The following is a 24735-nucleotide window of genomic DNA, read 5'->3' as shown; positions in this document are numbered from 1 at the left end:
CACTCAAAGATACTTCAAATGTTATTTTGTTCTTCTTTTTAGGGTTTTCAGGGATCACCTGGAATTTCAGGACCAGTGGGACCTGAGGTACAACTAGCAATATCGAAATGAACAAAATCTCCATAGGTCATCTTGTACGTATATGTTGATATTTAGGGGTTGCCAGGCGAAAGGGGGCTTCCGGGTCTTATCGGAACACCTGGACCAAAGGTAAGCCTACCTTGAAAATGTTTTCAACATCAACATGATTACAGGCTTCCATACTGCAAAGAATTGGAATCAAACTCAAAATCTCATCCACTCATACCACTATAAAAGGGCGACCATGGAGATCGGGGGTTTCCTGGTCCTACGACGTATTTGAAAGGGTCTCCTCTTCGAGGTGAGATTTACCAGAAATACTGCCTGTCTGTAAATACGGTGGGGCAACCAGTGTGTGGAATTTGCATGTTCTACCCGTCCGTGCTTGCGTGACTTTTCTCTCACGATATTGTATTATATACGTACACAGGAGCAAAAGGGGAAAAGGGATATCCTGGAAATCCTGGATTAGAGGGTGATCCCGGATTAATGGGCACACGTGGCCCTCCTGGCCCAAAAGGACTAACGTATACAGGTAAGAAGTTTCTGCCTGGTCATGACTTCTTTTTTTGCCACATTGCGTATGCGATTCATTTACAAGCGTTCTCGATTGTCTGTTTACGACATATGATGATGGATGAACGTTGGATTTCGGCGGCATTTTAAAAAGTCATTTTGACTTTTTGGGGTTTAAGAGAAAAGGATCTGTTAAAAACACGATTGCTTTGACTTCATCTACCTTGTCTTATTTCCTAGATGGGCTGAGTGTGCCTGGTCCAAGCGGACCCCCGGGTCCTAAGGGCTTTAAAGGAGAGCCAGGTGGCTTAATCAATCCAGTCCCAGGACCAAAAGGAAGAAAAGGAATACGCGGGCGTAAAGGTGTTATCGGAGTTCGCGGTCCTCCAGGTATAAAATGCTATATTTTGTAAGTTGGGTTGTGAATATCTGATCTAAAACGCTGTGCTTTACGTTTGATCCACGAAGGATGTGGGGGTGAGTACCATCCCCTTCTTTAAAACATCTCCAATGTGTCTTTGACAGCATTACAGTGTCTTACATTTTGTGCTTGGTTGATTCCATAGGCTACATTTGTGAGCCTGGTCACCCAGGTGACCCTGGTGATAATGGACCCCGAGGACCTCCTGGAATAAAAGGCTTCAAAGGACTTAAGGGTGTGTGCTTTTTTTTTTATTTTTATTTTTAACCGTCAAAATGTCCTAAGAGAGAAAAATGCACAAGCATTCATTTGCCAATGATCCCCACAGGCTGTGAAGGGGCTTGTAATTGTACGTTTTCTCATGGACCGCCTGGTCCCCCTGGTCAGCCTGGTTTTCCAGGACCTCCAGGATTACCAGGAACTCCAGGGATGAAGGGGGACCCAGGACTAAAAGGAGAAGAGGGTCCTGCTGGACCTCATGTGAGGACAATGGGATAACCAATAGACAGCCGTGCTCAATACATGAATTACTTGATAATATTACTGGCCTGCAGTGGCTAAAGTTTTGGAGATGATGATGAAGGCAGGCTGAGGGATGATGGAAAATGTTTCTGTATTGCATGTTCAAATGGAAATTGTTACAGTTAACATTTTAATGTTAGCCCCGCAACCAAGTTTTTACATGTGAACACTTCCTGTATGTAATTGCAGGGTTTTAAAGGATACCTAGGTTTAAAAGGGCTAAAGGGCCAAAAGGGGGATGGCTTTATCACAACAGATAAAGGTGAGCAAGCCCAATATGGTTAAGAACCACTCATAGTATTCCCCCAAAACATCAGACATTTTTTTTGACGGATAAAAGGTGCAAAGGGAAACCAAGGAGACACTGGATATCCTGGTTCTCCTGGCCAACTGGGTAAACCAGGAATCGATGGTCTTCCTGGGCTGCCAGGAATCCCTGGACCACCAGTGAGTAGTATGCTTTCAATACTGCAAATACATAAGACTTAACAGTATTTGATGCATTGTTGATAAAAACTGACTACTTTACACACTTTCATAGGGTTCCAGTTACAGAGGTAAACCTGGTCCCAAAGGAGACCCAGGGACAGGTGGTCCCAAAGGTTTGCCAGGCAGTCTGGGGCTCCCAGGTCCTGGTTTTCCAGGTCCCCAGGGTCCAGCAGGACTGAAAGGTGATCACGGGTACCCGGGCTCCCCAGGAATTCCCGGTCGAAAGGGCCCGCCAGGTTGAATACTTTTCTTATTCAATCAATGTTTCTGATTTATTGATATGTATGTATGTTGTTTCTATAGCAAGCATTTTTTCACTGAAAATCATTAGGCGACCCTGCAGTCTGTTGTCATGAGAATGCGACGGGATCACCTGGTGTTAAGGGAGAACCTGGTTCCCCAGGTGAAACACTGGACAGAACTTACCTTACTTTATGCCAATATTAGTTTTTAAACTCAATCTCTTTGGTCATTTTAACGTTTGTAGGCTTTCCAGGTGAACCCGGAAGGGACGGAATTGTAGGACCCCCGGGACATCCAGGACGGAAAGGCATGAAAGGAGATGATGGTGGAATTGAAGGGATTGGACCTCCAGGTTGTCAGGCAGACAACAATGTCATTGACAAATGATTGATATCTTAGCTGGGTAACACCTTGTATCCCTAACAGGGCCACAAGGTATAAATGGAGATCATGGTGACCCTGGTAGTCGTGGGAAAAGCCTCGATGGTCCCCCAGGCGCTCCCGGAGTACCGGGACCATCAGGGAGGAAAGGGTCCCCTGGAGATGTGTTCAATACTTTGCCAGGTCCTCCTGGTCATCCAGGCCAACCTGGAGTTAGAGGGAGAAAGGGGATTCCTGGCAGTCCAGGAAGCCCAGGGTTTACAGGTAAGTGGAAGTATACCAAATCTTAGATCAGTCTGCATCTCAAATATTTGACAACATCCACAGGTGTACAAGGGCCACCTGGAAGGCCAGGTCGAAAAGGAGAACAAGGATTTGATGGTGATCGTGGAGCTCCCGGACCTCCAGGCTCGCGATGTACAATATGGGAGTCAACAGGACCTCCTGGACCACCTGGTCCTCCAGGAAACCCTGGACCAAGAGTGACAGGTGAGGATGGAGGAGAAAATTAACCACTCATTGACGGGGTTTGATTTCTCCCATGTTCAAGTGTTCCTTGTTATTCTGTAGGTATCCCTGGTCCAAAAGGCTCACAGGGAGATAATGGCCTACCGGGTCATGGCGCCATGGGTCCACCGGGTCGCAGTGGTCCTCCTGGTATACCGGGCCCAGCAGGGCCGAGAGGCTCTGCTGGTCCTCCGGGAGATTTTGGGAATGACGGTTGGCCAGGACACAAAGGTGAACCGTGTCAAATCTACAGTCAAAAGGAAATTAAATTCCAGTCAAAAGGGAGTACTTATTTGGTCCTGCTGAAGTGATAATGTTATTGGGATTTATTCTTAAGGTGAGTTGGGCTTACCTGGCAGGGATGGGGCCAAAGGCTTACCAGGCCCGCCGGGACCTCCAGGTCCAAGAGGCAAGCAGGGGGAAAGAGGCTTTGATGGTCCACTAGGTAGCCGAGGAGAAACAGGATATCCTGGTATGAAAGGTATGACGTACAAATGCTTCACTTCACTTGCTGTTGACTGCATCGTTTGGAAACTTTGCCCTCACCGAAAGTCCATGTCCAGTAGTGGCCACAGAATCTAAAAAAAAAAAATATATATATATATATATATATATATATATATATATATATATATATATATATATATATATGTATATGTACATACATACGTACATACATACATACATACATACATACATACATACATACATGCATACATGCATGCATACATACATACACACATACATACATAAATACATACATAAACACATACATACACACACGCACACGCACACACACACACACACACACACACACACACACACACACTGTATAATCCCCATTTGTGGCCTTCAGGAATACGTGGTCCCAGAGGATTACCCGGGGAAGAAAAACTTGAGATTTTAAAAAAGGGAGAACCAGGAACTCCAGGAAGAAGAGGGCAGCCAGGTCTACCAGGACCAACAGGCAATTAAACTATCCGCTTGCAAAATGATGTCGATAATTATTGATCAGTTTGATTAGTTCATCATTTTCTCTAGGTGAAAAGGGGCAAAGAGGGAGGCAAGGCGTTCCAGGACCAGATGGCTTCCCTGGTTCACAAGGATTTAAAGGTGATGCTGGTGTACCTGGAAGACATGGGATACCTGGAAATCCTGGGCACCCTGGATTGAAAGGTTTTATTGGACCAAGGGGATACAGTGGGAATGATGGAGATCCGGTACGAATCCGAAATGACCTGAAGTTATTACCTATGTGTATAATAATTCTGTTGTAATGCCATCAGTTATGTTCGTATCTTATACAGGGAGAACCAGGATCACAGGGACAACCAGGACTTCCAGGGGTTCCAGGATTTTCAGGTGCCAAAGGTAAATCCAAATCTGTCATCAATGTATTTAACGTTTACCACATTACCTGGTTAGCTTTTTTCACTAATTCAAACAAATACTCTTCTAGGTGAACCCGGAGAGTCTTTTGGACATCCCGGAAGCCCCGGACCCAAAGGAGCTAAAGGGGAGAAGGGATTCAGTGGTAAATTTTGAGTATAGTCGTCAACGTAAAGGCAAAAAAACTTGTATTTGAAAGCTGTTTTCTTACCCCTATCCCTTAAAGTCTTGCACTCACTAACAACCAGACAGAGTCAAACTACAAATAAGTCAAGAAAGGCACCTTTAGTACAGTAAAACAAAAATGCCAAAGCTGCAAACCTTAGAAGTGAAGACATGCAAATCACTAGCACACCATGCGTCAGCCACCACCCAATCTGAATTGAATGGCGCAGAGAAGCAATATACAGGGTGTGCTTCACTAACGTCTACCCCCGTCTCTTTTATTCAGTACCGATTGGAGATCCAGGGGATCCAGGGGATCCAGGTCCAAGGGGATATCCGGGAACGCCTGGACAGCCGGGCACTCCTGGTGATCCGGGAATACATGGTGGACCAGGTGATTTTTCCGTGGCTGTTTTCTTTGTGAATTACTTTGGGTTCCATTATTGTTGATGAGATTTTTTTTTAAAATAGGTTTTCCTGGGCCTATTGGTCCATCGGGTAGTCCGGGTCTTCCGGGTGTTCAAGGTGATAGTGGGTATGTGGGGTCTTTGGGTCCACCAGGCCCAACTGGACCCTCAGGTACTTATATTGTCTTTTGAAACATCTAAAAAATACAATGACATGGTATTCTGTATATTGTTACGGCTGTGCACTTTGGTATAATCCTGCCTTTTTTTCTTTGCAATTCTAAATATATGAATAATGACATTTTTAAGGACTGCCCGGTCCGCCCGGTCTTTCTGGACTGGATGGCCTAAGGGGACCGAGAGGGATGAAAGGAGCAAGTGGTAAAAAAAAAAATCAATAAAACTTTGTTTTCACCATTCTGTTGTTCTTCAGTTAAAACATCTCTTAAAAATAGTTCTTATGTTTTTCAAGGAGTAACTATCCCAGGTCATCCTGGACCAGATGGATATCCTGGAGCTAAGGGTTCCAAGGGACTGCCGGGGCCTCCAGGACCCTCTTATCCCGGGCCAAAAGGCCTGAGGGGTCCGCCAGGTGACTCAGGTATGAAATACGAATGAAACTAATGAAGATCAAGACAACGCCATTGCATCAAGAAAACAGATCATCTGAGGGAGGTTATGAGATATAGTACATGGGTTTGCGTCCTAATGGATATCGGAAATACTATTCAACTGGAATCAGCCTTTCCTGACACTTAAAGTTGAATTCAATGTCCTATTTCATATTCTTCCAATAGGTCCAGACGGTTCTCTAGGTGAACCTGGTTATCTTGGGAGAGAATGTGACAAACCTTTGCCGGGACCTGTCGGAGATCCAGGATCTGAAGGGGCTCCCGGCCCGCAAGGTCTGTTCATGTCTTCTTCATTCTGCATGTTGCCATCATTTTATTTGATGTTCTACTTGTTCTACTCAGGGCCTGCTGGACCGAAAGGTGAAGCAGGCAGCCTCTTTTTCCACAAGGGGGATCCGGGGCCACCCGGCCTACCTGGGCTTCCAGGCCAGAAAGGAGACAAGGGCTATCCAGGAAATCAAGGAACTCCGTCATATCCAGGCTTTCCAGGACCAAAGGGTAAAACCACCTTCAAGTGTAATTGAAAAGATCCATTATACTTATGTATCTTTGAGCCTTAAATGCATCTTTATAGGTGAGAGAGGCCTTCCCGGTTCCAGAGGTTTTGATGGAGCGAAAGGACCGAGAGGTGATCCTGGGCCTTCGGGGAGGAAAGGAGTAACTGGCCCAGCTGGAGATGTTGGTGAGTAGTCCAAAAGCTTCATGAGCTATGCAAAAGGTATCTTTGGGACTCTTTGTAGCGTAGACTATTCTCGATCATACTGTTTAATGACTGTTCACTTGTGCAGGTGCTAAGGGTGTCCCTGGTGATTCTTTTACTGAACCCATACGGAAGGCTCCAGACGGCCCTCCTGGGCCACCTGGTTACCCAGGACCCATTGGGTTGCCAGGCGCTCCGGGTTCACCCGGGCATAACGGACTAAAAGGCAAGAGACTCATTTATTGCAATGTACCGTATACGTACGTAGTATGTCTGAGAATCATTTTGTTTTTCTCTTGCATTTCAGGACCAAAGGGTCGAACTGGTTCTCAGGGCATCACTGGACCCCCAGGTCCTCCTGGTATTGACGGTTCTATTGGTGATGTAGGAGATTTTGGTGAACCAGGATTTGTTGGGCCTCAAGGTAACTTTGAAATTTCATTCAATCCATTCAGGTTGTCAGGATTGTAGCTGACATTGAAAATACTACGTCATGAAGCACTGAGCTAGATCAATACGAAACAAAAAAACAGTAGGCCCATTTGTTTGATCATCAGCTGCTTGTGTGTACTCTGTCCTTGGATTTTGTACACTCTGCGTATCCCCTCTCCAGGCACCCCAGGTCCACGTGGTGACCCAGGCGCACCAGGTTATGCGAGGACATCAAGCTCAGGCTTTCTGTTGGTTCTTCATAGCCAATCGGTACAAGTGCCTCAATGCCCTGATGGCACCAGTCAGCTTTGGGTGGGCTACAGTCTGGCCTACCTGGAGGGACAGGAGAAGGCTCACACTCAAGACCTTGGTGGGTCAATTCCGGCATGATTGACACTTGTCAATCCGTAAGCAGCATTGGCTTTAAATGGCATCAATTTAGAAAACGAGCACCTTCTTGGAATTTGGGGTGGCTAGCTCTTTTTATAGCATATCAAGTCGAGCTAGTAAGTGTTTTTGCAGAACATCAATCCAATCAACAAATTTCCTTCCCGCCTTGCTCGTCTGTAGGTCAAGCTGGCTCTTGCTTGCCCGTCTTTTCCACCATGCCGTTCTCCTACTGCAACAAAGCTGCCTGCCACTACTCGGCTCGGAACGACAAGTCCTACTGGCTCTCCACCACGGCGGCTATACCCATGATGCCGCTCTTTGGCTATGAGATCAGATCCCACATCAGCCGCTGTGTGGTGTGCGAGACACGTTTGCCAGCTGTGGCTTTTCATAGTCAGGATCCATCAATTCCACAATGCCCACCTGGCTGGAGGAGCCTTTGGACGGGCTTTTCCTTTCTCCTTGTGTGTATACAATTTATATATAGATTGGATTTTTTCTGCCGGCTGAAAATGGGATGAGCAAAAGACACACAGATGAGTCTTCACCGCTGCTTTTGTATTTGTGTTTTTTTCCAGGAAACAGGGGCAGGTGACGAGGGTGGCGGTCAGTCCCTGACATCCCCCGGCAGCTGCCTCAAGGACTTCCGAACCCACCCGATCATCGAGTGCCAGGGCGCGCGAGGTTCTTGTCACTACTTTGCCAACCTCTACAGCTTCTGGCTGACCGCCATACGCCACACTGATCAGTTTGTCAAGCCCAAGCCCGGGACCATCAAAGCTGCCGGGGAGCAGCGACGCAAGGCCAGTCAATGTCAAGTCTGCCTCAGACAGTACAGCACATTTTGACCCAAGGGTGAAGAAGGCTTTGGATTGCTTGGTGCTAAGTTGAGTTGCTGTTCCAAAAGTTCAACTTAGACATGTCTACTTAAGCACATACTAATGAGGTGGCAAAGTATCAGGCTGAACGTCTCGACGGGTGATTCCCAATCTTTTTTGAAGTAAGGCACACATTTTACATGAGGAAAATCAGCCGACAAAAAGGCGTTGTTGGCATAGCCTTAACCGCACGTGAAATATCAGTTTAACCAAGATAATGACGGCGGAATTGCCAATGAGTTTGGTCACATCTTCTTACAAATGCTGATTTTTGTACATGATTAATTTCACCATCAACGGATGATACGTATGTGGGTGATGATTATCTTGACACTGTTTCTCATGTGTTCATAAGTGTTAGTATTTTTTTTCAAGTAAAGTGTCCCTCCAGGAAAAATTCTTATAAATGCTTCTTTTTTTTTTTTTTTTTTTTTCTTCGCCATCTAAATTGTGCTCTTCATTGGTTCGAATGACAAAACTTAGAATGAACGAACAATTGCCACTGTTCCTTTTAGTACGTATATAATGATCATCTTTTTTCCCGTGGTAGGTTTCAAGTTCATATTTATTTATTTATGTATTTCTCTTAACAAGCCCAAGTGACAATCAGAATACAATGCTTATTTTTCCTCAAACAAGTTTTTTTTCCTTTATTTTTTGAAATACGCAAAACAAGAGAACACTCAATAAGTGCAATAAGACAGAGGACTCTGACAGTGCGGTGCTCTCTCTACCTTTTCACAGTGCACGTTTATACACACAAAAAGATTGTACATCATCATTATTACATTTCCAAAACCCTACCCCGCCTTCCCGAATATTATGGGTGCGGGCGGGGCCAAGTTAACATTTTGAAACAATCATATTTATTTCTTTATTTTTTTCTTTCGATTCAGCTTGCATACAGTGTACGTAGCTAGGCACACACAAACACAGAGGTCACTCCCTGGTGCGCTCTCTCTGTCGCTCTCTCTCTCACTCACACGTATCGTATCGGTACAACACAGAGGGAGGGAGGGCTGCGGCGCTGATTGGCACCACGAGAGGGGGTTACTGCACTTGCACTCTGAGGGCTGTAGCTCATCCGTCCAACCCATACTAGTATTTGGCAATGTGGACATTGCATTTGAATGTGCAAAAGGGAACCAATTGAGATGATGAAAACAGGAGGTTGAGGTAGAGGGAGAGAGAGAGCTGAGGGAGAAGGAACATTGTTACCAGCCTGATTGGATTTGATGGAGCGGTGATGGGCAGTGCAGTTTTCTTGGCAAACCCCCGAGATTTGGAGGCCTTTGTGCAACCCCCTGTCCTTAGATTCATTTCTTGAGCTGTTGGCCATGACATAGGTCCTCGATGATCTCCGTAAATGTTTCCGGCCAATCGCAATCGATCCGGGGACAACCAATCAGTCAATGACTGCATGTCAAACACACACACACACACACACACACACACACACACACACACACACACACACACACACACACACACACACACACACACACACACACACGCGCACACACGCACACAGCCAATCCCGAATGGAGCTCTGACTTCCCTGGCAAAATAAAACGCGGCACATGGCACAGCTCGCTACTTGTCACGTTTTCAAAAATATATACTGTATATAAGCATCATCTTGAAAGGTATTTCTTAAGCAAGTGCATATGGCTATTATAATCTGCAGTAAAATCAAGACAGGTTCTAAAAGCTCAGGTGTTGATTGTACAGGCTGGTTATTGGCATCAAGTATTTACACTGTGTACTGGTACTTGCAGTGTGCATGGCAAAGTAAAGGCGCCGGCGTTGAGTGGATTGCCACCAAGCCCATTTTGAATAACCAACCCATCCAAAGTGCAACCACACAGTTTCTCGCTTAAAACAGGCTTTGGCTGGTTTTGGAAATCATACTGTCGATAATGTCTTTTCTAATTTGCTACGACACACCCGTATTGGTGTGGTTCAATACTACAGATATCATCATCATCACATTTCCTCTGTCGTCCTACTACACTCTGACAAAGTTTCACCCCCCCCCCCCCCCCCCCCCCCCCCCCCCCCCCCCCCCCAAAAGACTGATGAAGTGACTTCTTTCCATCATACATTTGAAATGCGCTAAAGTGGGCGCGGATAGCAATCTACAACCTGTCCGTTAGGGATGGGCATTTCACTCCATTTCCTTGTCGACTATGCAAAGATGTTGTTCCGATTAATGGGATTGGACAATCCTTTTCTGATTGTTCTGAAGTCGAGTGGATGACAGTGTTGTATTACGATAGTGAAAAATGTGTGGATGAAGCTCAACTTCACATAGCTGCCATGTTGCGTCTTTTCAGATGAAAAATAAACCGACTGAATCGGCAGCGCCGAGTGCACTCCATTTTGTCTTACGTAAATGCTTCCAAACACGATGAATCGACAATTCTCTCCTCACTCACTTGACAATCGATGAAAGCCATCCCTAATGTCGACACAACTCCTCGACTGACAACACAACAGTGAAACTTTCAAGGAGTTGAAGACAAAACGGAATACGTACATCATTCATCTTAAGTAGTGCTTTCAAAAGGTGTTGGGTCGAAAGAAAAACGTTATGCTACTACCACAGGACAAGTATTCATCGAGTATTTAAGGTCAAAGTAATGGGCAAAACGTAAAAAAACAATCCTAAGATAACCAAACGTTAGATGGCATCTCCATCTGCTATACATCATTTCGGATGCTCTTTAATCCCCATCTGATTTAGAAAATATCTATTGATCAAATATCTACTCTACTGGTTATATTACAAGAATCCAGCCACATGAAATAGAAAAATATCAAATATCACCAGCGATGATAAGAAAACGTGACAACCTGAACAAGCAGAAATATTGCTATGGTAACACCATTATCCTTTGACATCAGTGAGCATCCTCCTTCTGGTGCTCTAGTTGCTTGTCTGGATGATCCCTCGAGGGGAGAGGAAGGGGGCCTCATTCTGGCTTGTGTGGCGCATGGCAGGTGTGTTTGGATCAAGTCAGATGGCAGTGTCCCAGAATACAGTTGTCTGCGTTGGGTAAGGAGGAGGACGGATCTTCTTGGCCCCGCCGCTCTTCCCGCAAGGCGGGAGGACCGGGCCACTCTCTTGCTTGCTCTGACTTGGCTGATCCTCACTCCTGTCCGGGGGAGGCCTCTCCAGATACCGCTGCAGTTGAGGATGTTGCCTGGACCGGATTTCTTTGCAGAGTGTTCGCTTCCTCTCAATCTGCTCCAGCATGGTGGTGTCGCCGCAGATCCACGGCATCTGGGGCATCTGCTGAGCAGTGGCAGCGTATCAACTTGAGGCATCACTGCCACTAAGTAAGTGTGAAAGCACCAGGTTGGTTTGTGCGCCAACGCAGGTCAAGTCAACTGAAAACGCCAGTTTTCTTGTTGAACGCACTTCACATGGTTGAATAAACGAACTGCTTGGACTGCGAGGTGAACAACTATACGTAGTACATTTGAAATCTGCTTACCTGGCTGTGATGAGCCTCTGCCGCTCTCCTTTGTGGCGTCCCGATTGGAGACGGGTTAGCGGACATGGAAGGCGAGCGGGCATACTTAGGCACTGCTTTCATAGTATCTACAAAGACGGGGACAAATGTGGCCTTGTTAGAAAGATTGATCAGGAATGATTGAAAGGCATACCCAGATAATGGTACATAGTTTGGATGAGACCACGACTGCACTGCTGTTTACTTTTCAGCCCGTTCCATCCTCGATGAAACCTTTGCAAGCCCACCGGTTGGCACCCCCATTCATCAATAGCATACGCGCAACGGAGCCTCACCATTTCCGGTGCCCACGGTCATCGGAGGGCTCCCCGTTGTTCTGCTGTGGTGGGTAGGCGTGGTGGTGCAGGAGTGCTGGCCCGACACTGTGCTCCCGCTTCTCTCTTGTGCTTTGGACGGGTCCGTACTCTGATTTGCTCTGTTCTCTCGTCGTGGCGTTCCGTCACATCTGTGTCCCCTTTCTTTGTTGTCGCACCTGTACTCCATCGCGGTAGGGCTCTTTTGGAGCTTACCGTCATACTGGTGCTGATCCGAGCCATTGGGACTTGTGTCCTTGCTGTCCGGTCTTCCTTCCAGGCCAGTCCGACTCAGATCTTTACTGTCCTGCCTTGGTAGAAAAGGTGGTGGAAGGTCTCCGTTGTGGACGTTTCTCTCTCTTCCCTCATGCTTTGATTCGGAGACAAATCCTGACCTTTCTTTACTGCTGCTGCTGCTGCTCCTGGGTGCCTCTTGTCTGGGAAGGATCTCAGGCGGCTGGTCTATCCTGCCCTCGTGTCTGTGCTCCATGTCGTTCCTCGCCCTCTCTTTGCTGTCTTGTCGGGCTAATAAATCGGGACGATAGTCTTTGCTATCATGCCTGTATTCGGACGCAGTTCTAAATCTGTCTTTGCTCTCCTGTCGGGGCAGAAGCTCGGGTGGCTTGTCTCTGCTATCGTGCTTTGACTCCAGCCCATTTCTCACACGCTCTCTGCTATCTTGTCGGGGTATGAGCTCCGGTGGCTGATCCAGCAGTCGCTCTCTGCCGTCGTGTCTGCAGTCTCCACCGTTTCGAGCACCCTCTTTGCTGTCTTGTCTGGGTAACAACTCTGGCGCCTGATCGAGGAGTCGCTCTCTGTCTTTGTTTTCCTGTTTGACCAAAGACTCCAGTCCGTGTCCTGGACCCCTGTCCTTACTGTCTCGCCTCGGCATCAGGTCTCCGTTGCTAATCCCTCTATCTTTTGAGTCTCTTCTTATCAACGGAATGGGTTCCACGGAGCTGCAACTCCTTTCTTTCGAATCCCACCTAACTGGAATGGGCTCCACACTGCTGTAGCCTTGGTCTCTGCCTTCCCAACTGTCCCTGCGGACAAGTGCTGCATCCACGTTGCTTCGGTCTTTGCTGTTGCGCCTGTGGGACAGTGACTCTATGTTGTTGGATCTATCCCTGTCTTTGTCTCTGTCTTTGTCTCTGTCTCTGTCTCTGTCTTTGTCTCTGCGATGAGAGGACTCTTTGCCATGGCGCTCCTTCGAGTCTCGCTTGGATTCCTTGCTGTGACCGTGCCGTTCCTTGCCTTCACGTTTGGACTCACCGTGGGACTTACTTTTGGACTCAGCTGTAAATATAAACAGAAGGTATTCAATATTGATTGATTGATTGAATTGATTGGATTGTTTTTTGAGATGCTAATCATTGAATAACACTGTTCACACTGGTTCACTTCTCAATTCACGTATAAAGTTGGATCATCTGGATCAAATCGCTGCATTTTCATCAATGTGCACTAACTACATACAAAGTATCAAAGCACTTCCCAAATCATTACGTTAATAATATTAGCCAGGATTGGGACTGTATGTTTTCAATAATGCTGCATACTCCGTCTGGTAGAAGAGCAATACAATTGGCTTGTTCACTTTTCTGCATTCCATAAATTGCCCTCAAGGTGGCACTAACTACATACGGTACAAAGAAAAAAAGGCAGTTGCTGAATACGTAATTCTCATTCAAAAATAGTATGATCATAGTCGACTTTATGTTGGTAATGATAGTAGTGCCACATTTGCAATACATGCATGGCTTTATTTGACCACATCTTTAAACACTGAACTATGAAACCCCCTTTTTATGTCTGCATGAAGGACTCGGATCTTTCTGAACACTACTGTCGTTCCACACACTGTAGTGTGTACTCGGGTAGAAACACAAAGGCTCACAAATGCATATTGTAAGGGAGTACGCTGCTTCCCATATAGGCTCTTGCATAATAGGCATGTGTCATATATGCCTATGTGTGCGTGGCCAATGGTGATTAACCGGTTGGTATGTGGGTCAAGCTAGTTGTTGACGCTCGGAAGAGAGAAAAAAAAAGAAAGCTCCCATGGTTATGATTGAGCTTATGTGTGCATTGGGATAGATGCCGACAGCTCCCACACATGCTTGTTGTGCGGCTAATCAAAATACGCTTTAAATGACTGTTGTGCTAAATGAGCATATGGGGTTCGAAAACAGCAGCAGAGCTCAACGCTAATAATGTTTTCCATCATCAAGTATTTCGAAAGGATCAAATCGATTCTATTCTATGGTGAATTCGAGTTCTTTTCATGTCAACGTGGAGACACCAGAAAGTGCAGAATGTCTGCAGAGTGTAAAAGCTGCTGCTGCTGCTGCTGCTGCTGCAGCATTCTGATTGGCTGCAACTCAAAGTAGACCATCCGGCGATTGGAGAGACAAGCGGTGTTAGATTGGAGTTGAGTGCCCTCGCTCTGTGCACATCAGGAGCGTGTTGCTCCGTCGCGCGCCGGCACCTCCTGAACTGTGATTGGCTGCTCTACACGGAGGGAGAGAAGCTGGAAAGAAGAAATGCAATCCTCCTCCTTCCTCTGTTGCTATGTTGTAGTTGCTAAGAGTAGAGTAGAGGTGCAGATATTTGGGCTCTTTCTATGGTTTGTCTTGATCAGTCAGAGACACCAGAAACCTCCAGTTAATTTGAATTTCTTTTGGTCCGTGACCCCCGTGACTACAGGTGGTTCAGATAATGGATGATTTCTTTTTTACAAGGTGTACTCCAACCAATCGTGGTTACAAAAAGAAATAAAATAAAATAAAAATGTGGTCTGACAGCGCCAAGTCATAGGGCAGTCGCAGGGACCTGCTGCCCATTTTCCACGATCATTGCCTACTATCAGGAAAATGTGTGAAAGAACTTACTTTCTCCGGGCTCTTTGGATTTTCTCCCACTGGCGTTTTTCTTCAGCATGTTCCTGCCAGTGGTAAACAGGTTGGTCAGTTCATCCAGCGGGCTGGTGGGTGTTCGCGAACGCCCCGTCGACACATTCTGCATGGAGCCATGGAGTCGTGCCACACCATCTTGGGGCGGTGACCCTTTGCCATGAGGGGTGGCCGAGGCGCTTCTCGGCAGCCCCCCCGGAAATGGCACCGCAGCGTCGAACGGCGGCGTTCGCATGAGGCTCAACGGGGTCAGGCAGCGCCCCATGCTGACCGGCGACGGGCACGCCGAGTGGCTGCGTTGGTAGGACGATGAGGTGGATGATTTGTAGAGCGTACAAGGCAGGGGAGGTGCGGAGGAGCGGCCAGAAACGGTGAGGGTCGGGGTGGCCGTCAGCTCTCTACGGATGTGTGCCGAAGAGGCTGGCTCGGCAGAAGAGGTTGGCGATTTGCTGTAAGGTTGGTTCTCCATCATTGGCAATTTGGTAACGTCAAGCGGGGTGAGGGGGGACTCATCCGAATTGGGCGAGCATTGGGCCGGGGCTGGAGGGAACACCAGCAGTGGAGGCCTGTGAGTAAGTAAGTTGGGGAACGGAGCAGGAATGTCACAGAAAGGAATGTTTCTAGGAGTGGAGCATCGGCTGGGAGGTTCGGGGTCATACGGTGCAGGGGTGGGACATGCCGAGCGACACCCCACCGGGTCAGTACGGTACTCCATATCATCCAGCATGGGGTACTTCATCTCCTCGTACACCGACTCCCCCGCCTCCTCGTCCTCGCTTTTCAAGAGTTCTCGCCCCCTGACGTCTATCCCGCCCATTTCGATGTAGACGGGCTCGTCCTCGCAGTCGTCGGTGGGGCTGTCGTCGCTCTGCGGCGGCGGCGAGGCGTTGCGCTCGCACGGGGAGCAGGTGCGGTGGAGCGCTTTGGCCGGGCACACTCCACCGCTGTGAGTTTTGATGTAAGACTCGTCGAAGGAAACGCTCAGTTGTGTGTTTGGGTTCCTCTTGGGTTTGGGCGGTGGCACCCGCCGGCAGTCCTCACTGCATCCTTGAACTGTGAGAGAGCAAGTGAGAGAGTCAGTCGCTCAGTCATGCCATGACAATTCCAAGTAGAGTACCTCGGTTACTCTACCGATCAAAGTTCGATTACAAGTTACATTCAACAGTTGGTAGTATGTTTATTGTGTTTCTTTTTATTTTCTTCGTTTCTCCCATTCAATTTCCCTTCCGATTTTTGGAATGATGTGGTGCGGTGCGGTGCGGTGGGGTTCAGTGTGTCAGATGTAGGTCAATGTCAATGGCAGTATCTTGAGTCTGATATGTGGCAATGGCTGAGGCATATGCTGTGTTTCTAGGTCGCATACGTATGCAGCAGTCAGTGGATGCGCTACGCAAGTGCAGTATCCGGGTCACACACTACCACGCCGTGGAGCTTCTTTTTCAATGTGGTGACGTGGCATTGCAGTGGGAATCTCGTTTCATGTGCTGCAGTGAGCTTAGATGTCGTTACCGCGGTAGACCACGTCATCCCCTCCGAGTGTTGCACTTTACTCCACCGAACCTGTTGGTGGCTTTGTCGGTCACGTACTGATTTGTTTTGATCAAAAGTGCCCCTTCCGCTGACAGGCCCCCTGCCGGTGGACCCAGATCATGGCTGAAAATGTTCATGCTGCAGATTTTGTGCCTTTAATAATTTAGACAGCAGATGGCCCAGACACACGCATATAGTACTTCCCATAAGTGTATGACTCACCAGCATAGTGACACACTAGGTGCAGCAGGACGGACACATGCTCAAACATTGTCCGATGGAAATGAGGGCAGCAGGTATTATTGCGTGTTGCCCATTTCAACTCAGATAGACTCCAGCTCATCTGCGACCCATTTCAGAACAAGGGCTGTAGAAAATGGATGTACACTACTTTTTTTTCGATTGGGGATGGACTCCACATCTAGTCCGTTTGGAAACAAAGACATCAAACTACATTGGCTAAGGTTGCTGTTATTACGAAGGCAATGCTTATCGTAACGAAAAGATACAAATTAAGATGTCTGTTGAACAATTCCCGTGTGGTAATGCCATTCTTCTAAGACTGTTGTTTCCTGATTGCCTCATCCTAATGTTTTGCATCAGAGCACGTCCTTGACGCTAGCAAAATCCCACTCGACAAAAATGTTTCCTGAGAAATTGACTTGGAATTGGCTGGAAGAGGACGTCTTTTTTACGCCTGTCACTGTACGTTGCTCGCATAGATAGAGGAACAAAGATACATGATGAGTTGTCCACAAAGGCACATTTTTGCACCAATGAAGTGTCTTCCGGCACATTGGTTGGGAAACACTGTTTTGGAGAATTGCAGTGGATGATGTTATCTTATTGATGCCTTTCGACTTGGGGTTGCATGTGCGTGCATTCTCTTCCATCAACAGCTGCATTTTTGCACAAGCAGCTTTGCGTGGTGGATCCTTTTCAGTAGCGAACGCTCGTGACAGATCCCCCTTGCTGTCCCTTCTCCTCTCCCTGGATTGCTCTCTGGATTTTTCCTTACCGCCCTCTCCCTGTGGTAACCCTGTACCCCATCCTAGGGGGAAACCAAATCTAGGTCATTCGCTCCTCCTGAATGAATTCTACTCTCCCGAGCTCCTCCCCTTCCTGCTACAGTGCACGCAACCCTCCCCCTCAGCTAGGAACACCCCCACAGCTCCGCCGTCATTGGCTGCGCTGCCTCAGACTTCTGCATCTCTGCAGAGCCATTGGTGTGCGCTGCGCAGGGATGTTGTGATTGGCTTGGCAAGGGGGGGGCGGGGGGGGGGGTCTTCTTTCTGCAGGACGGTTGCCGTGGTGCCCAGGAAGATCTGTGCGCACACACGGACATCCCCACCAATCTCAGCCCGGCTGGGCGAGTCCCTTCACATTGCATTGGCAGTCATGCATCTCAACTGAAATGGACTCGAAAGCCCTCAGCAACCTGTTTGAGTTTGCTCTCGCAGTCTCAACGATTCTAATAAAGGATTGCTCTCTGCAAAATGCGGTTTGGGGAAAACATTTCTCACTAAGATGAATGATTACTTCTCATCTCCATTAGAGCATCCAGGATGCTGAGCCTCCTACAATGATGTCCTTGTTTTGAGCCATGGCCAAATGAGCATGCTATGTTTATTCTGCCCAAACAGACTGACTGATTGCTGCAGGGAAGATCTCAATTATGCCATCCCTACATTTCAACTTGCCAGTTTGGAAGCGAAAAAAAAAATGTTTTGACGTTAATTGGCGATTTGCCTGGAGCTATGTAACTGTTTTTAAACAAGGTCACGGAAATGTCAAGATCCTTTTGCCCATTTGACAGATGACCGTGCAGCCAAAAACAGCATGAGCCGGATGAGTACACACATCCATCTGCTGGGCTAAAACCATGATAGTAGTTCTTCATTTGTGGTTGCCTCCCAGTTCTGGGCTTTTGTGCGTAGAATCTTGACTTTGGTCTTTTATTCAATGGCACTTGGTGTAAAAGTGCTAGCTACGTCTTTACATGAGGCATCTGTTAAACCAACTGGGTGCAACGGTTCAATGTGATCGACTGGCGAGATGTCACGTCATTGTCGGAGAAGTAGGGTTGAAGAGGGCACCTCCGAGAGCTGCTAAATATAGCGGTGCGCTGCTTTGGTGTGAAGTGCCACCACCACTCACCATCACATCTGTCTCCACGACAGGCCGACACGAGGCTGTGGTCCACCGCTTCGGACGACATGCTCAGCTTGGTGGCCGGGTCCCTCCTGGGCTTGGGCGGGGGCTGCTTCCTGGAGGTCGGGCTCCCCACCTCTTCGTCTCCGCCCCCACTGCTGCCGCCCACGGAGTGGAGGGACTGGGAGCGCACGGAGAAGCCCTGCCCACAGGCCAGAGCGTGCGGATGGGGCATGGGCATGCGTTCCTGCGGGTCTGGCATGGTGATGGAGCCCATACGTAAGTGCTTGCCTTCTGTTGCTACTATGTCCTCCCCTGTCCTACACAAGGGTACAAAGGAGATGCTGTTTCAATCACCGACAGTACATGCAAAGGCCATCACAATTTTAATTTATTCTGTGATCACGCTGGAAACTCAAAGAACTCAAATCATCATTCCTTACTGAAATATATGGTCATGCTATTCATTCCTTCCAGCCTCCCCAAAAATACAATGGTCATGTATTTTTTATGAGTGCAATGCCACTCCATAATTTGTGCTGTTTTCATCAAATAGTCAAGGATAGGTTTCACAAGAAAAATTTGTGAAGAGCAAAACCACAAACAAGCAGTTGACTGTACTGTATTACATGACATCACATGCCATTCAGTTCAAGTCCTTGCGTCCATGTTCATGCTCCAGGCCTTTCCTGTTGGTGGACAGCAATAATAGAACAGTCCTAACTGCAGTCCATAATCATCATGGCATGTTTCTCCTCTCTCTCTCTCTCTAGCTCGCCCTCTCCCTCTCTTGCTCCCTCTCACCATTGCATTTCTGCACATGTCACATACTAAGTGTTACATCAATGTTAACAGCTGTCCTATTGCCCCCTGAAAACTGCTTATCTTTCAGGGCAAGCCATTGATTAGATTTTCAATTCCGGATAGGACCATGGCAATCCCCCCCCCCCGCCCCCCCCCCCCCCCCCCCCCCCCAGCCAACCTATCACCACGCTCCCGGTGTGTACACAATCAACCCTTATAAATGCGTGATTGGCCTAAAAGGAGCGTTAATGATGTCTGAGTGGAGTATGCAAATGAGCTTCACAAGAAGAATGCAGTGCTCAACAGCTGGGAGTTTGTATTTACTGTAAAAATAAATTGGTCCGTTCAAACGATATGAATTTACATTTGCATGTTTTGATGTGTTTTGTGAACCCCTGGGTGTGTGACTTTACTTATTAGCCCCCCCCCGCCACCAGCTGCTGCACAGAAGGTGCACATGCAGTGAGGTCTGGTCCCAGCTCTAATCTGCCTAGCAACGCGGTAACCATAGAAACAAGATACAGAAGTAAGCGATAATAATAAAGCACACGTGCACTCGTCTGGTATATGCACAGATTGACGAGGTGGATGTTACGGCAGGCAACCTGTCCATTCGTAGAGTTCATCTTGTTTTAATGAACTGTGTGTTCATTATTTGGGAAATTCTCTCACATATGCCAGCTCTGCATGACTGAATGGTCAAAAAGCAAATCAAAGCAAGTTATGCTAAGATATTTATTCATGCCAGTCAGTTTGTGTAGAGCTTTTTTTTTACTCAAGATCATAGTTATAACTTTTGATTACTGGTCCAACCCTTAAAAAACGAATACCTCCATCAAGAAAATTGACTATCGTCCACACCAGTAGGACAGTCACTTTTTTTCTACTTTCGGTTTGTCATACAATGTTTTACAGTCATACTGATTTACAAACAGAAAAATATGTCTTTTACTGGCCAATATTTTTTTTGAAATGAAGTCATGTGTTCCTCATTTCATTACTTTTTTTTTTTCCCTTGTTTTTTTTTTTTCCAGACCAAACAGCAGAGGGAAAAAAAAATCCCAATTACTCATTTATTTTGAAGGGTGCTGCTGTGCACCCAAATAGAGAAAATATCTGTGTGTGTGTGTGTGTGTGTGTGTGTGTGTGTGTGTGTGTGTGTGCGTGTGTGTGTGTGTGTGCGTGTGCGTGTGCGTGTGCGTGCGCGTGCGCGTGCGCGTGCGCGTGCGTGTGCGTGTGCGTGTGCGTGTGCGTGTGCGTGTGCGTGTGCGTGTGCGTGTGCGTGTGCGTGTGTGTGTGTGTGTGTGTGTGTGTGTGTGTGTGTGTGTGTGTGGCGAAGGCAGGAAGGCCGGCCTCACTCAACGCTAACGTGTTGATCTGATTGGCCGTCGGCTGTTCCAGCTGTCACCAGGCAGAAACACATCTCCTGCAATGGTGCTCACATTTAATCACTACATTTTTCTCTCTCTTCACCCCGCACACTTGCATCCTCCTCCTTACTCTTGGAATTTTTTTTTTTTCTTCCTCCCACACGCTTCCTAGCTTTTCTCTCACGCTGATAATGTCTCGATTTTGCTCCCGCTCGTGCACACAGAAGCAGTCATATTTGCATGCGAGGGCGAGCTTGCTCACGAGACCTTGGTCTCTCATTCTTTCTATTACTATAAAGAAGAAAAAGATCAGGAGGATTTGTTGGGTTGGAGACATTGGGGTCATTTAATTGACCTACATATATGGCTCTTGAAAAATCCCAATTTTAAACTCTTCCTCTTGCCGTGTTTTGGGTTTTTAAAGAGCGGCCCCCACCCACGATCGTCCATGTGCTCTCCTCATAGCTGGGATGATCATAGTGTCTGATCTGTCATCTTCAATGACTGTGTGTTCCCTATCCTGGCCCACAAGATTAGTTTTTTGGGTTAGTGTGCACATATACTAAAGAGGTTGCAAAGTAAAATAAAGCCTCTTGTCCCAATTTGGTTTGCCCTCAGGACGACAAGTCTCAACTGACGGCATCCTAAAAACTTCATGTGATGACCCACCCTTCCTTTCTTAATTGTAAAAGCCCCCCCAAATGGAGCAGTGATGACCTCAATCCAAGTCCTGAATAAATCTAAAAGTGAAAAACGAATTATCCTCCATAGATGATGGGTGGGCATAGTCTGTACTCGCAATGGTCCAAATGTGGCAAAGTGCCTGCGCCACAGGGACCCTGCAGCCGGCCGGCCACTTGGCCCACTTCTTCCAGCTTCTTCCCAGTGAACCCAAGACCGTTTTACCTCTTCAGAAGTAGGGCGATGACTAATACTTGATTTAAATCGTCTACCGACCTCCTTATGGCTTCCTCCTGCTTTCTCTTCTTGTCGTTTTTCTCCTGCAGGTACAGCCTATTCTTCTCATTCCTGGCGTGATCCAGGTTCTGAGCCAGCAGGCCGTTGTAAGCTTTCAGTCCATTCTCCTCGACATACTGGAAGAAGCGGATAGTTTCCCCTTCCTTGGAGCTCATCATTCTTCAAATGATCCCACTGGAAACAGAAAACAAGGAAGTAATTAGCGGTGATTTCAATATTCATTTTTCAAGGTCATCGTAAGCTGAGCTTTTTATAGAGTTGCTTGTCGTTAAGATTTGTTACGCTTGCCGAAGAAGGTTCGTACTACTAATGAGCTTTGCATCATGTCCGTTCCTTGGGAGGATTGCAACATCCTCCAAGATCATGTGACATGTAGTACATGTACATGTCGTAGACACAGTAAACAGCCAAACCAAGTCTCCGATTTGGCTTGTTGCTTTTCCAAGTGGTGCTTTCACATTTTCGGGCTGAAATTGCCCGCTGTGACCACGCACACCGTAGTTACAAAAAGAAGAAGAAAAAAAAAAGAGCTTTCATTTGTAAAAAAAAACCCCCAAAAAAAACGTGTGGTGGGCTCCGATGAGAACATGTAATACTCCTGGGAGCAGCCGCACGGATTAATTTTTACTCGACTGCATTGGCATGGTTTTGCATGCTCGCGCAATCGTCTTGTGTTTGGTGTCTAAAAATAGTCTGCACCCGAGTTGTTTCTTGCTATAAAAGACCATTACTGACAGCAGCAGTGATGTGCATTGCGACATAGTGTGGGAAATAAAAACAAAATCTCCGCCTCTCATTTTTCTCACTTGTTTGTAGCCATTTGGCATCCGAGATGAAGCAGGCAGGGGCTAACGAGGACGGTGACAGTTCACAAGTGTGTGAATTGGGAGAGGTCGACGGTGAAGAAGACAGCTCATGCATGCTTTTATTATGTAGGTCAGTGTTTTCAGATGAGCCTAAGACTCATGCTTGTTTACGTGTGAGAGAACCACTGAGTGTGCATGGGGGAGGGGGAGGGGTCAGTGATAACTGTGTGTGTGTGTGTGTGGGGGGGGGGGGGGGGGTATGCAGGGGGGTACTTGGAGGGCAGCCAGATGGAGATTGCAAGGCCAATTGGGAGGCCGAGCATTGTCTGGCCAACCTCAGCATCCGTCTACCTTGCGTCTGTCTATGAATGAATCCAGCGTGGCCACAAGGTCGTTGGCTTTATCTGATTGCTGCGACACGTTTACTCTTTTTGGCACAGCGGTCGGCATCTCACAGTGCAAACCAGGTCACCAAAGCCCTAAAGCTGCTGAGGTGTTTTCCATCTTTTTCCTTGTCATATCGCTGACGAGCAGGCACAAAATGTACCAAAAAGCACTAGAATTGGATTTCAAAGGACAAAAGTGCACAGGTTCAATGTGTGAAGGATGCAGCGCTAGGTAAGGCACAGTTGCTGGATCTGAATTAAGCCTGTCTGCTTAATCCCCGTAAGCCTGCAGCAGCAGCAGCAGCAGCAGCAGCAGCAGCAGCAGCAGCAGCAGCAGCAGCAGCAGCAGCAGCAGCAGCAGCAGCACTCTGCGCCCAACTAGGCTTGTTTATCACACTGTTTTTCATCAGCCCAGCCTTTCACATTGGATTGCCCTCCCATAACTCATCAATGTAAAATGCTATTCTTATTTGCTCATCTCCATAAAAGCTGTCAATTGGACAACCCATTTACCTCAGTGCATCCCCCACCCCTCCTCCTGCCCACTCTGCTCTGCTCTGCTCTGCTCTGTCTCTTTCACTTGATGCATGGTCTCTCTCTCTCTCTCTCTCTCTCTCTCTCGTTCCTGTACTGTGCCCCAGTTGACACTGACTGCAACAGTTGGAACGCAGATGTGCACTTTGGTTGAGATGTAAATCAAAGTGGCACACGGTTTGTGTTACCAGGCAACCGTGTGACAGGAGAAGACCAGCGTGGATATTTTGCAGACACAACGTCAAAAAAATTGCCAGGCCAAGCGTGCACCTGGCAGCCCGAGCTGTGCTATTTTGCATTTATTCAAAGAGTTGCGGGAATACTTACAGCGGTCTTGCGTCCCTGCTGCTGGTTTGTTCACCAGTGAATCTTCTGTCTTCACAAGGCACATCCAGTACGCACTCTGACCTTTGCTGCAGCACCAGTGCACTATTCCCCTTAAATCCACCGAGAAATCCATCCATTGTATGGTCCAAACGCTTGGCTTGCTAGATGGAGTCCCGGTGACCCGGGATGAGGCTGGTGCTCGAGAGGAACCGGGCCATTGAGTGCAAGACCCGACGCTCCAGCCTCCCCTCAGGCGCGGAAAGGGGAGATCCAATGGTGCCAACCTCCTTGCCACGTGCCAGCCTTACCACTCCGCACATCAGCACATACTAGAGAAGGACGGAAGACGCAGCGGAGCTGCAGACCGCACCCGCCGTCACCTCCAACACCGCCGCTGTGAGCATGACACAGACACGCGCGCTCACCTCAAAATACTGCTGGCTGGCTGGCTGGCTCGCTCGCTTGCACTTCCGGCCTTTAAAGTCTTTGAATTTCACATCAATTCCTTTGGTCCCATGCACAAATGCACAAACTCTCTTGCATTGTGACACATGGTGAAAGGAATCCTCACCCAGAGCCCAGAGATGTGCTTTTCCAACGTCCCAGCTGGTCCTCACTGGTCTGAACTGTCAGGTCTGTGCCGGAACAGATGACACCGGGCTTCCCAGCGATAGATCAAAACAAAAATACGCCTACCGCTTACCGTAGCCACCTTCCGTTACAACGTCATCCTCTCGACTTCTCCTCCCTCGATAAAACCATTTCCTCACACTAGGTGCCTTCAGCTGCTCATTACGCGCACTCACATACATGCGTGTCGTTTTTCCTGGTTTTATGTTTCCTCTTGAGTGCTGGCTGTGTGCGTTTTGCTCGTACTGTAACTGGAGCTCAAATGTGTTTTTCTGCTTTCAGCACCATGGAGAGCTCTCTCTGTCAGAAGGGGGAGGGAGAG

The 24735-nt window shown here is 47.6% G+C and overlaps 2 protein-coding genes across 3 annotated transcripts in view; one reads left to right on the top strand and one right to left on the bottom strand.

Annotated features, from left to right (window-relative positions):
* LOC125985492 (collagen alpha-4(IV) chain) overlaps window positions 1-8791 on the top strand; it is an 18571-nt gene extending 9780 nt beyond the window's left edge. Inside the window, exons 16-48 of the mRNA XM_049748399.1 lie at window positions 43-87; window positions 157-210; window positions 319-382; window positions 512-616; window positions 838-987; window positions 1066-1074; window positions 1164-1253; window positions 1347-1498; window positions 1730-1802; window positions 1881-1987; window positions 2082-2265; window positions 2361-2432; window positions 2517-2624; window positions 2699-2917; window positions 2981-3142; window positions 3224-3391; window positions 3498-3641; window positions 4017-4127; window positions 4202-4380; window positions 4468-4531; window positions 4620-4694; window positions 5001-5108; window positions 5186-5293; window positions 5431-5502; window positions 5594-5722; window positions 5919-6026; window positions 6096-6251; window positions 6328-6435; window positions 6542-6679; window positions 6761-6877; window positions 7067-7255; window positions 7456-7739; window positions 7854-8791. Of these exons, the coding sequence (XP_049604356.1) occupies window positions 43-87; window positions 157-210; window positions 319-382; window positions 512-616; window positions 838-987; window positions 1066-1074; window positions 1164-1253; window positions 1347-1498; window positions 1730-1802; window positions 1881-1987; window positions 2082-2265; window positions 2361-2432; window positions 2517-2624; window positions 2699-2917; window positions 2981-3142; window positions 3224-3391; window positions 3498-3641; window positions 4017-4127; window positions 4202-4380; window positions 4468-4531; window positions 4620-4694; window positions 5001-5108; window positions 5186-5293; window positions 5431-5502; window positions 5594-5722; window positions 5919-6026; window positions 6096-6251; window positions 6328-6435; window positions 6542-6679; window positions 6761-6877; window positions 7067-7255; window positions 7456-7739; window positions 7854-8123 (4122 nt within the window). The 3' untranslated portion in view covers window positions 8124-8791. The remainder of the gene's footprint in view (window positions 1-42; window positions 88-156; window positions 211-318; window positions 383-511; window positions 617-837; window positions 988-1065; window positions 1075-1163; window positions 1254-1346; window positions 1499-1729; window positions 1803-1880; window positions 1988-2081; window positions 2266-2360; window positions 2433-2516; window positions 2625-2698; window positions 2918-2980; window positions 3143-3223; window positions 3392-3497; window positions 3642-4016; window positions 4128-4201; window positions 4381-4467; window positions 4532-4619; window positions 4695-5000; window positions 5109-5185; window positions 5294-5430; window positions 5503-5593; window positions 5723-5918; window positions 6027-6095; window positions 6252-6327; window positions 6436-6541; window positions 6680-6760; window positions 6878-7066; window positions 7256-7455; window positions 7740-7853) is intronic.
* nyap2b (neuronal tyrosine-phosphorylated phosphoinositide-3-kinase adaptor 2b) lies at window positions 8701-24735 on the bottom strand. Of its 2 annotated transcripts, none has more exons than XM_049748269.2 (7): window positions 23784-24735; window positions 21710-21904; window positions 18585-18898; window positions 14877-15950; window positions 11968-13281; window positions 11654-11760; window positions 8701-11451 (listed from the first exon to the last, which is right to left on the bottom strand). In XM_049748269.2, the coding sequence occupies exons 2-7, from the start codon at window positions 21886-21888 to the stop codon at window positions 11173-11175; spliced, it is 3267 nt and encodes a 1088-aa protein (XP_049604226.1). In that variant the 5' UTR covers window positions 21889-21904; window positions 23784-24735; the 3' UTR covers window positions 8701-11172. The 2 variants fall into 2 exon arrangements, with proteins under 2 accessions (XP_049604226.1, XP_049604228.1); XM_049748271.2 differs by having other exon boundaries at window positions 8701-11448; window positions 23784-24734.

This window comes from Syngnathus scovelli, chromosome 17 (assembly GCF_024217435.2).
Source record: "Syngnathus scovelli strain Florida chromosome 17, RoL_Ssco_1.2, whole genome shotgun sequence".
NCBI lineage: Eukaryota > Metazoa > Chordata > Actinopteri > Syngnathiformes > Syngnathidae > Syngnathus > Syngnathus scovelli.
Note: the sequence above shows the minus strand (reverse complement) of the source record. Positions and strands in the feature narration are given on the sequence as shown.

Excerpts from the sequence above, each read along its gene's own strand:
- nyap2b (XM_049748269.2), bottom strand. The coding sequence starts at position 21,888 with ATGATGAGCTCCAAGGAAGGGGAAACTATCCGCTTCTTCCAGTATGTC. Across the intron at positions 18,899-21,709 it reads CAGGAGGAAGCCATAAGGAG|GACAGGGGAGGACATAGTAG; the intron begins GTCGGTAGACGA and ends ACCCTTGTGTAG. Across the intron at positions 11,452-11,653 it reads CAGAGGCTCATCACAGCCAG|CAGATGCCCCAGATGCCGTG; the intron begins GTAAGCAGATTT and ends GCCACTGCTCAG.